General features: G+C 41.2%; 1 protein-coding gene across 1 annotated transcript; it reads right to left on the minus strand.

Annotated features, from left to right (window-relative positions):
- Positions 1-10567: 10567 nt before the first annotated feature.
- On the minus strand, positions 10568-12323 carry si:dkey-85n7.8 (COX8 domain-containing protein). The gene is made up of 2 exons (XM_067242169.1): positions 12071-12323; positions 10568-11029 (listed from the first exon to the last, which is right to left on the minus strand). Exons 1-2 carry the CDS (start codon positions 12188-12190, stop codon positions 10919-10921), a joined length of 231 nt encoding a protein of 76 aa, XP_067098270.1. The 5' UTR covers positions 12191-12323; the 3' UTR covers positions 10568-10918.
- Between the last annotated feature and the right edge of the window lie 331 nt (positions 12324-12654).

Here is a 12654-nt window from a genome sequence, read left to right on the forward strand (position 1 = left end):
GGGTCAGCCATGTTGGGGGGGGGGAATTAGACTGGGGAATTTTGATAGAATGGGCTGGGGGAATGCATGGGATTGATATACATTATGTGTTTAGCCGAGGTTTGCAGCACAGCACCCCACGACACACAAATAGGGCTTGGAACCCATCACCAGACGGCTCATCTAGTGGGACTTTGGTGGGTACTGTGACGGCTTCCAGAAGACAGATAATATGTCTGGCTATACGTAACCCTGAAGACCCCTCAGTGGACAGCAGCAAGACATAAGATGCCGGTGATTAAAAACACGCATGCACTTTCTGTTGAATGCAAAGACTTTTTCCATTTTGTCTTTATCGGCACTTCTCAATTTCCAATCCTACCCATGACCCTCTGAACAATGAGAAGAGACAGTGAACAGTGTGGACAGGACAGTGAAAGGAATAAATCCACTCCCTTTGATCAAGTATTTCTTTGAGGGAAATGGCGAAGGACGGATAACCATAGTCTATAAACCAAATAAGATTAATGAAGTTCCAAAATCATTTGAAATCGTTCTCTTGATGGGTTTTGACATTTGTTTGCTCTCTGACTATGCAATTTGAAAGGAAAAGAGATATCCCAAGATGTGTTCCATATGAATATTGGTAATGAGCATGCCCTTCTGTACATCTACGAAGGTTGTTGTTTTGTGCTTTCCAATGCAGGTCGATGTTTCAGTTGCCAGTGTTTGTACTGTATGACGCTTTATGACATGACTTCCTGAGAGTTCATGAGAGCTCCTTAAATCTAGTTTATCTACCACCCAGCCCACAAAACTCAGTTAAAAGCATTTACTTGACCGTGAACCTCTCCACAGGGGTTACATTAAATAAGCAACTGAAATCACGACTGATGTCTAATGTACTGTACATTGAAATACATCAAGTAAAACCCATGCATTCATCATAATTTGCCCATTACTTGCCAGGATCCCTCTAGTAAATGTTTAACACGTTTGTCTAAATTCAATTTCTTCAGACGTTTTCTTTGTCATATGCACAGAGGATGTCAGGATGTTTGCCTCATCATTGGCCAACAGTATCTAGTCCTGAGTGAGCAGGTGTGTTCTTAGAATTGGACACGTTGAATTTATTGTCTCATGTATAAGAACTTCAAAGATATCCCAAGAAATAGCCACATTGCCTAAGTTTAAATATTGTCATGTAATGCGGGCTATTGTCTCATTTTGCGTAACCTATAAAGGCCTAATAAAGGCTTTCGTATCGTAAACCCACTATAAGTAGAAAAATAGATGTTTTTCCAAATAATTCATATTTATTAGGATTAGGGGTTAGGTTGCATCATGCTACAGCAAATGCGATTCAACAAGGGGTTTGTGTTTGGCAGTTTTCCTCCCATTTATGCTATTTTTATTAGCCTATGAAAGATTCATTTTGTACCACAGGAGGGGGTTTACCTCATGGGGTCAGAGGTCCTTCCCCCTCCTATACGTCGTTCTGGACAAGAGCGTCTGCCAAATGAACACATTGTCATTAAGACGGGGAGCTGATGAATTGATCAAATTGGGACCAATTCCAATAACATCTATGGCGATCCAGCACCCTTCACGATTGTGTTAGCTCACCCAAACCCAACATTGGGAATTACAATTAGCTGTATTCGTTTCAATACTTCTCTATAGGTTCTGATGGTTGGAAATATTGGTATCTAACGCATCTAATTCAGCGAATCTACTATTGTGACGGCCAACTGATACAGTCGGTCAGGTTTTTATGTAGATACTGTTGTGGGACTTGGGGTCTAAATCCTGCTATAGAAAAAAAAAATTGGTTTCACAATCTTTTTTGTTAAACTTGAGGGAGTAGTCCATAAGACATCCTTATGATAAGGAACTCCCCATTTCAACAATGAATTGGGTCGTTTGTCAGTGCAGCCCTGTACAATGATTGATAAATCGATTTCAATATCATTATTTTGGGCATAGTGCTATGGCACTTGATTTGATAAACAGTCCAAGTCAATTACTTAAGTCAGATACAAATCTGGTACTTCTGTAGTCTGAGGTTAATATCCTCAGTGGTTGGATTATAAAAAATACTGATTCATGATGACTTCACAACGTAGCAAGGGACTGCCTTTCATTGTAGTGATTGATGGATTTTTGGGGAGATACAGTATCTTTATGGGAAATCGTTGTGGACATGCTTAAATCCAAAATATTTATGAGAATCTTAAGGATAAAATACAATGGAAGTGTGTATGTATTTTACCCCTTTATTTCCTGTTACTAATTTGTTGTAGGCATACTGTACTTCCCGCTTCGGTCCACTTCAAGGATTGGACTACAGTTAACTTCCATCCATGAACATAGTTGTGTATTATATTGTACAAAAATGAGTCTGAAAAATATTGCATGAATGTAAATAGTATCAATATTAAAGATTTGCCTTCTTGACTGTCTACTATGTGTACAGAATAAAGAACATGTTTATAGAATTAAATATATAAAGAGAAAGAGTTGATATGCTAACAATCAGAGTTGTACATGATGTTGTGTGTCTGGAACAAGCCATTAATGTATATTGGAATAATTAAAGGTTCTTGCACAATGTATGCATCACATACCAAAACATTAAACATATATATTGTGCATTTAACAAATTTAAATTGCAACATGCTGACTTTTTTAGTTTTAAATAAAATTGTACTATTGAATATCATCTATTGTCATATTTTGTTGTTGCTGTTGAAACTTCCAAGTTACTCAATGTTCAGGATTGAAGATGGTTTAAGTTGTAGTAAAAACAGTTTTTTGAATATTTTGCTTTACACAGAGTAGTATCATATTACTTGCAAGACATTTTCCACTGTTGCATGCCCTGGCATAGATAACCTCTCCACAAAGTCTGATAATGACAAAGTTGTGGTATAGAATGTGAAGAGAAATAAATTAAATGAAAAACCCAGCATGAAGCTGCCAGGCACAAATTGATGTTGTTAGATTGTCTCCCATCTTATGGTCTCTTGTACAGAACTCATTCCTCTCTGCCTCTCAAAATGCATAGCCACGTTCTTTCAACCACATGTCAATAAAAGACAGCTGAAATATTTCGAATCATATTGGGTGGCTTTTGCTCTGCACAGCAAATCAAGCAGCTTATCAGCAATGTGTCAACAGGGGCTGACCCTGGAGGTAATATTCAAATCCTTATTAGCTGTTGCCGTGCTCCTAAAAGATGACAAGCACTGATGGATAGCCCAGTGATAGCCAGAGCTCCTTCTGTGAAAGTATACCGGCATCCTGTCAATCAGAGTGCTGCACTGGAGAGGAAGATTGTTTGTCATCGCAGGGCTGCCGCAGGTCAATTAAGATGACAGCTGTGAAACTTCATGCCAATCAAGAAGGTGTGTGTGTCTGTCACTGTGAGGAGGATTTCATATGCATCCATGTCAGTAATATTTAAGTAATATTTGCCTATATGTGGTAGGGGGATTACTCTCCCCTCAATAGAAAAATTTCGTTACCCAGGAGTAATTTTGAATGAAATGATTGAGCTGGTACAATCCTCATAGTATGGGTTACCACTGTTTATGAGATGAATTCACTTACATGTGAACCCCTAAAGGATTTATTGCAAGTAGTTCAGTGATGATCTAGTCAGACAATGTATTGATTGTGATATTTGGCTCATGTACATTAATGATGTAAGTTGATTGTATGAGTTCTAGATGTCGCAAGGTGGCAGGGTGAGCACGGCCCGTCGAGTAGAGGTTACAGTAATGTGGAATTGCTAATATGTTCTAGACATCCAAACAAGACATCTATCACTGACAATGTGTTAGCTCTTATGGCCCAAATCCAATCAGATTACATCTGAAAACACGTTGAGGAAAAAGGATTTGTTTAACTGGCCTTTGTCACCGAACAATTCTATTTCAGGATACTGAATAAGCACATGCGATCATCAAGTGAAATCAACCATTAACACATCATGTTAGGTAAGTCAGGGGCGGGGGGGGGGGGGGGTGAAAGAAGGGCACAGTGTAGAACGAGAGCTACTGGAAAATGTAAATGAGCAATGCTCTCAACCATGCCCCAACCTCATCCTCAGATGTGCCCTTTGAAGGTAATGCAATTAGACGGTCTGGGCCGTTTCGAATACTCATGCGTCGCACTGCCAGGGACGCTGGATCTGTGAGAGAACGAGAGGGGATGTGACAGCCTGTAAATGGGCCGTCCAGGACCCCATCGAGGCAGGGACAGGGAGACCCTGTCTCGTCTCCCGGACAACCCAGCTGACTTCATCTGAGTCTGAGATGGGTGGTGTTTCTGACAGAGGTCTGTGCTGGAGGTTACCTAAGCTCCAGCAACTGTGTTAGGTTCACAACTGTAGTTGTGAACCTAACACACAAGTGCACCGTTACAGTTGTCTTTTTTTGTTTTTTAATGTCAGTCGATGTTAAATGTTTATCTGACGTCACTCGTGATACTGAAATATATTTGGTGATCTTTGTGTACGAAGAATATGAACATTGCTTCATCCCTTGTATCCTTGAGGGTATTGTAGTGTGTTTGAATGTGTGTGCATGTGCCTGTATGTTTGTGTGAGCACTGGTATCTTTGTGTGTGCACGTGTGTGCATGTCTGTGTGTGTGTGAAGGCCTTCTCTTCCTCTGGCCTCAGTGCCTCCTCAACTGTGTGTGTGTTCGTTGGCTCCCCAAAGCATTCACGTGTTTACCTCTTCATTTGATTGACAGGGGAGATGCGGCCTCCCTTCGGGTCAGTGAATAAGTCATCTGGGTAGCGGCCCGGGCCTCACAGACTGACAGTCGGCACTACCACAGTCCAGTCAGAACTGACAGGGGGCCCCCTGCGCCCCCCCAACCCCCCCATACACACACACACACACCATCCCACCGCCCCCACCCCTCCACAGAACCAGACCAACAGGGGTTGGCATCCATATTTAAAACCACAGTGAGGAAAAACAACAGCCTTCAGCCTTGAGAGGGGCTGTCCTGGGTGTCAAGGAGAATCTGCCCGCGGGGATCTTCCCTCCGTCAGGTGCGGCTGATGGGTGGATTGTGTGCGGGATGCCAAGGACAGTGGCCACGCTGTTGGTTTCTGTGGGCTCAATAGGAGCCCCTGAGGAAGAAACCTCTGCCAGGACACCCTTTCATCCACAGGGAACCTCTCACGTGATCTCTGTTGTTATTGGGTGGATATTTATAGGATGCACTGAGTTATGCAGACAGATTAACGGGCAGACTGCTTTTATACTCTGCATGATGGTAGCATAAGGGATGGTCCCTTTTCAGTAGCTAGATGTGTGCAGACCCATGTTTAAAATGTAGTCCTCTCCATAAGCTTGTGTGGATGCCCATTTGATCCAACTGCAAAATCCAACAAGCATGTCGTGATAACCAACCTACTTGCAATGCCAAGGCTGTTCACACGGCGGAACCGAATGTAAAGTGCTGTCTCCATTTTTATCTTCCAGTCCACCATAAGAAGTGTACACACCGACCTATCGCTAACTTGCAAGCTGGCTGCTACTTCTGGTGTGCTTCAAATGCCAAAGGGTCAACCTCTGTACTTTACTATCTCCCTCAGTTATTCTGGTGTTGTTTGGTGGCTGCCAGTTTCTCCACACAACCACATGCAATGGAGATGGACAGGGGGCAAGGGTGTGTGCAGAGCGGGTGGCCTTGGATAGGGAGCATCCTTACGGGATGCCACTTAGACAAAAGGCTGGTTAATGAGCGTAACGATGGGTTCATGGTGGTGGTGAGTGAACTGGAATGGGCCGGGCAGATGTCACCTCAGCTCTTCTGGGGCCCAGGGGGTGGGTTGGAAAAATCCATCGGAAATAGAGCATGCTTTTTGAAGAGTTGCGGAATTGGCTGATGGGTACGGTGGTTTTAGAAAAACGTCCTGGAGCAGCTGGCCTTTCTGATTGATCACATGAATCACATTGAGATCGAGATTCCCTACTCAGGGGCTGTAGAGCCAAGTGAGAGGCCCTGAAAAGGTCAAGCATTGACCCCAACCAATTAACATTAGTCTAAAGGGTTGAAGGTCAATGTCAAAGGTTTCAATATAGGTATTTAATGCTAAATGTTGTTTACATGGCTTGATCTTAATTACAAAAATGTTGAAATTATTTAGTGAGTTAAGGGTGAAATGCATCCAGAACATAAATTTTTCTCTATAATCACAATCAATTAAGATGTATTAACTATGCCAGGTGATCTTCACAATTGTTAATACTTTCTGTCTGATCCATTTTGAAGAGCTTAAAGGTCAAAGTAAACTAACACTTGCTGTAATATGACTGTGCAACTATTCTGGGCAAGTTTCCCTTGTGCAAGGATACACCCTGCTGGTGGAATGTGTGAGTCTCTCTGGTGGCAAACGTTGGAAGCCATATTTAAAATGAACATTTCTTCAGTGTGTATATTTCAGATAGATTGAGTTATATATATTTTTTTTTAATGATTTCATGTAATCTATTCGATTGCTTGGATGTAGTCAAAGAAGCCATGTCTGTGACTCGTGTTTTCACAGTAATGCTTTACATCACAGAAGATCAAAAGTCAATGCTAGAACATATAAAATGTTAGATCCACAACAGATTGCCAACCAACCAAAAAACAACTGTTTGACGTCAAATAGTTTGGAGGCACGAGAAAGGAAAAAGAACAACATGGAAGGAGGAGAGGACTGAGGAGAGACCAGCAGAGAGACCAGCAGAGAGACCAGCGGAGAGACCAGCAGAGAGACCAGCGGAGAGACCAGCGGAGAGACCAGCGGAGAAACCAGCAGAGAGACCAGCAGAGAGACCAGCAGAGAGACCAGCGGATAGACCAGCAGAGAGACCAGCTGAGAGGCCAGCAGAGAGACCAGCGGGGAGAGGAGAGAGAGAAGAGACAGTTGGGGATGGAGTACAAGCTTCATAAAGAATGAAGGACTGTTGCATGCAGGGATGGAGGTGGATTGGATTGGCGAAGGACAACACTAGACACCATTCCAAGATGTTGGAGGCTGCAAAGATCTAAAAGATGAGAAAAGAGGCTGAAAGATGACGGTCGAAGGGAAGGGAGACAGAGACAGAGTGTTGGAAGGATAAAAATAATCTGATTCTATGCTCGGATGACCCCTTTCAGACTGAGCTTCGTACCTGTGTTTATAAAACATTCAGATGCCTATTTTTAGAGGGTATTTTAAGAACGAGTCCGAGGGATGTTTCCTACATGGCTAATTTTAGTCAACAATAAAAAAGCTCACTAGCTTTTCAGCTGAAAGGTTGGGATGACAATTCACGTCTGTTTTTTGTTATTAAATACTGTGGGGTAGTGCAGCCACTTACAAAATGACAAATGACAACATTACATTTTTGGCGGCCATGTTAGTTGTATTTATTGCAGCTGTATGGGCATCACACAGCAAGCAAGCGTAACATAAGTTACATTGTTTGTAATTGTTCTCCTCCATAGCTGTGATGCAGTTCCCTAAAATCTAATAAATTACTTCAACATCTAACCACCTGGTGTCAGCATGATGCTATGTACAGTACTTCAAAGCACATGAGCTTGCTAAACCTTCTCTACAAAAGATGCAAGCAATACATGTTTGGCCTTAAAATGTTGCTTATTTTCCAAGTATTTAGTGAAATACTGTAAGTTACCTCATAGTTGTCAGTTACCGTTACTGCTATTGTTATAGCTAATGTTATTCTTTGAATGATTCAGCAAACAAGGTTGTTTATAGTGACCAGCCCATAGATATATATATCTATGGACCAGCCCATTGACCTCGGTTTTATGTAAAGGATCTGAATCACTCTAATACATTAAGATATTGACTGGACCTTGACTGGCTTACAAATTCAGAACTCTAGCTTCTGAATGTATTTGAATGCCTTTATTTTTTGTTATACAAGTGTGTGCAATTGTGTGCAACAGGTAGACTGGCTAGACCAGTATGGAATAATGTGCCTTTAGTAATCCTATATTGCCAACATTTCTTGTTCAGATCATCATTTATTTGCTCTTAGATCATTGGTGGCTTGTGAAACTATAAATTCTCACAAATGTTCACTTGAGATTGAATCTGTTGTTGACCCAACCTTATTTAGTCTGCTCTGGTTTGTGGTACTCGAGAGTAAACAAAGGGATGCGTTGCTGGCTGTTTGTGTTTCACTCCACTGGTTTTGCAGCAATATCAGTTGGAAGAGTACGTTCCCACTGCTTTAAAGGTACACATAGCAACGTGACATCAAATCCAGAAAAGCAGGGACTCACCAGGCATTCTACGACAGAAGACATTTCTCACATTTCGGCTTCTGAGAGTGTCCGCATTCAAATTGAATGAACCAATAGAGCTCACATTTACATACGTGTGACACGTTGCATGTGACGAACGTTCGGGCAGCTGCTACAGTAAGCCCCTGTCAGTCAGCAGAGACCATGACTTGTGGTCAGTCGCAGTCAGTTCAGGAGGAAACAGCAACAATCAAACAAAACCAAAAAGCCCCCTAATGACAACAATCAGTCCTGCTGAAACACAAACACATGCCACCTACGAAAAGGGCCCCCAAAAATCCTCAAAGGCTGTTCAAACAAACAGCCCACAGTCTGAGAAAGCTTGCAGTGTGGGAAATTTCTACAAAGCAACTTGGTTCTTCCTTCTAACACACAATAGAAGTGCGGCAAGTGCGGATGAATAGGGGTGCGCTTCTTTGGTAGGGTTGGGCTGGAGTTCAAGTATGTTTAGAACCCCCATGGGAGTTTTGGACCCCCTACACCCACATGTCCAAAACACTCATCTTGACCTTGCAGCATGACTGTGGTCACGTACTGTAGAGTGCTGACTAATGACTGGCCTTGTGGCAAACCTACAGTACAGTGGTGCATGTCCCCATGTCATCTCACAATCTACTTTATTTACTTCATCTACTTTGACGGTACATTTATTTTTTTCGTTGCTCTGACGTTTTATGCTTAGCAATTCCAATTGTCACCTATTCCTACCAATGATGGTGCTTATCTGTTTTTTCCCCCCTCTTTCTTCAGAGATAGCGTTGTCTTGTTTGTGTGCATGCTGTAATCTTAGGGAGAAAGAACATTCTTTACCTCGTCGAGGGAATACAAGGAAGTACAATTTTCCATCTATTTACATATGAATCTATGAAGGGTCATCCTACCAAATGACTTCAGCTGGTTCTAAACCCTGTGAACAGCCAGCTAGAAAAGTTCAGAAGAGCACCTACTGTCATCAAAAGCAATACACTTAGCATAATATGTAAAATTGTCCTTTCATGTTATGTTATGTCATTTCCATAGAACAAATCGAAAGAGCAAATCTATTTTCTGAAAAGAATGTTTTCTCATCAAACACACAACGGTACTGTCAATGCTAGTACATCTCAAGGAACTATGTGAAAAACATACTATTTGAAATTATCTTCTGTATGGTTCATTCTCTATTTGAATCTGATGAATCACACTGTTTGTTTTATATTCCCTTCCCACACCCTAGAGACCCCCTGGAACTTCTGAATGTTGGCCAGATGCTAGCTATCTAGCTTCAGTACTTAAATTAAAAAAGTCTTGTTTCCATTGAAGCTTGTGTTCAACCAGCTATCCCTACACTAATAAAAGGTCAACCTTCTTTGGAAACAATTTACATTAAAGCCGCAAAATGTGATTTAGTTCCAGGAAGTCATTCTCAGACGCTTCCGAAAGAAAACATACAAACATGATGGACAGAGGACAGCAGTTACTGCAGCTGAAGAATCAGACTTCTGTTTTCAGCAATTCTGTAATAACATCCCTCTATTAATAAGATGCAAACAGCAAGCCCGATTTCATTCATTTTGGTTCAGTCTTTTAGCATTTTTTATTTGACATGACACAGGGCCATAAAAGGTTTTAATTTGAGGAGTTTTCCACAAACCCAATATCTGTTCAAAGTTAAGGAGGACAGCTATTCCATCATGTCCTGACAATAACATGCAATTTGTTTTTCACCTAGATCATTCTCTTCGGTTGATGAAGAATTCAATCTCACTTGAGCAGTCCTGTCTCATTCAGAATCATCAACTAAACCTAAAAAATACCCCTCTTCCCCCCTTTTATCCTCACACAGTTTGTCTCTTCTGAAATATGTTACACCTATGATATGTTATTATGGTCATTTGGATTGGAGTTTTGTTCTTTTAGAGACAGTCTTGAAGATATTCATAAATGGCTTTATCAACAGAATTGATGTCCTTTCTCTAACCACTGTTTCGCTCTACATTCTCTTGCAAAGCATTTCATAATTTTGTTTACTGATCCTGATTATTGCTTTGGTTTGATGTATGTTCTAGATGTTGGTATAATATACTGTTCAAAACTGTTAATGTTTCATGTTATAAATGATAAAGTTTGTCTGTCTAAACACAGCACTGACTGCTGTGTAGTGCTGTATCTGTGTCTACAGTACTTGACCTCGAAGTCATACATTATATACATTCGTCATGCTGATCGGGAAAAAGAGTGTTGTGATTTAGACAACCGCAATGAACAGACACAATGCCAACACTACTTTTATTTATTGATCATGGCAGTGAGTTGACAGTTTTACAAACGTGTCATTGCATATGGAGGCTGCAGCGACGTTAAGGGCCATATTTTTCAGAGGTATTTGACACCATGCTATAAGAATATTTACGTACAGATGAATGAGATGATATATGCTGTCATTTGAATACGTTCGTTAATGGTTCTTTCATCGTTTAAGTGAGAACTAGTGGCTAATGTGTTCAGTTTTTGGCAGTTTTTTGTTTGCTGTTACAAATTACACAGGAGGGTGGACTGATGGCATGGTGGCTAATACATGAGATCCAGACGTGTGGCTTGTGGGTGGTGTGTGTAAGCAAGCTGAGGGGCCTTCAGGATTTAGGAGGACGTGGTCTTTGACGGTACTCTGGGAGGTGATGCATGATCCAGCCCGCTGGGACCAGCATGGCGACAGCAAACACTGACATGATGAAGAAGCTTTGCTGTGGGAAAGAGGAGAACTGACATTGTAAAAACATGTTGAAAATGTTACTCTTTTTAATGCTAATAAACAAATGGTGATAGGTACAAGCTTTAAAGTCAACTTTACAACACGGCACATATGAAACAAAAGATGTTTTGATTTATTGCATGGGTGTTAGAAAGGCACTTTCAGACTATTTTGCACACCTTCCTTGGAGGTGTGCAAGAATTGCATTTCTTGCACATTCAATTGCATTTCCTAAAAATGCAATTGATTTACAGTAAAGTACAGATACCTGTCCCCCCAAATCAATTACTGTTTTTCCCTTTACCCTGGTGCTCACTGGGCCTATATATTTTACAATTGAGAGCCCTTTGGAAGAGCTGATTCCCCTTAGTGGAAGATATTGTGATCGGCCAGACTTGCATTTAAGAGTTTGTTGATAAAGTGATTGTGTCTTGATAATCTTGAAGACTACTGACAACTTCCAGTTTACCAAAAGCTGCTCCTCAGGGCATAGCATGAAGCCCAGGCAAAGACACAGAATCAATATTCTGCCTACCAATCAAATGTGTATGTATATTGAACAATAACATAAGATAATGATGGTCTTGTCATAACTCATTACATCCAATTGGATAGAATAATTGTTCCTTGACAAAATCTCTCAATGCTGGAAGAAGACCAAAGACCATAAGGAGGTTTTCACATCAAGAGACTTGCTTGGTAAGTAAGTCAGGATTCTATTAAAATGAAAGCACATAAATAAGTAATTTATCATTTTCATTGCTAAGAGTCCCACAAGGTTTGAATGTGTTTATGCCTTTTCATTTACTGAATATAAATATTGAACACTTCTGAAAGTAACACGTACAGTATATCTAGCATGACTTAATATAGTTTGGCCAATTAACAAAGATAAAGTTAACTTTTCATAGACAACATTGACTATAGTTGATTAATCGTTAAATGACTTACCAAATGGTGATGTAGTACTACTATAATAAAATACCTTTCTCCATGTATCTATAGAGGGGCTTAGAACGACAGCAGAACTCACCCCTGGTCCAATCTTGTTTTTGGGCGGCTTGCTGTAGATGTTGGACCTCATCTCCTGCAGGACTGCGTTTGTCCGGATCAAGGCTGAAGTTGGGGAGCTTCCCCTCAGAATAACCAACATCCTGATGCTGGTGTCAGGTCTGTCCGGTGAGTGTGTGTGTGTGTGTGAGGGATGGGGTGTGGGATACGGGGCATTAAGCTCTTAGGTTCTGATCTCAAGAGTGCCTGAAAGACTCCCCACATCCTGAGAAACAGACAAGGACCTAAAAGAAGAAATCCAAACCAGCCCATTAACAGGGAGGAGCCTGGTAGATGATTTTGGCAGTCGTAAGGGGGGGGGTCACTTGTCCCTCAACCTTCTCTTCTGTCGCTAAGCAAATCATGAACTTGAAGTAGACAGTGTCTGCAACCGCAAAAAAAAAGCTTCCAGAATGTTCCAGTTGCTTTCAGACTAGTGAGGTAGTGCTATGATTTATTCGAAAGAAAGGTTGGTCAGAGGTGCCACTAATAAGGGGAAGTAAAAAAGAAAAAAAGCAATTATGCTAGGCCTATGATGCAAGACAGGTGATAAATATCACCCTTGGT

Source organism: Osmerus mordax, chromosome 8 (genome assembly GCF_038355195.1).
Source record: "Osmerus mordax isolate fOsmMor3 chromosome 8, fOsmMor3.pri, whole genome shotgun sequence".
Lineage (NCBI taxonomy): Eukaryota > Metazoa > Chordata > Actinopteri > Osmeriformes > Osmeridae > Osmerus > Osmerus mordax.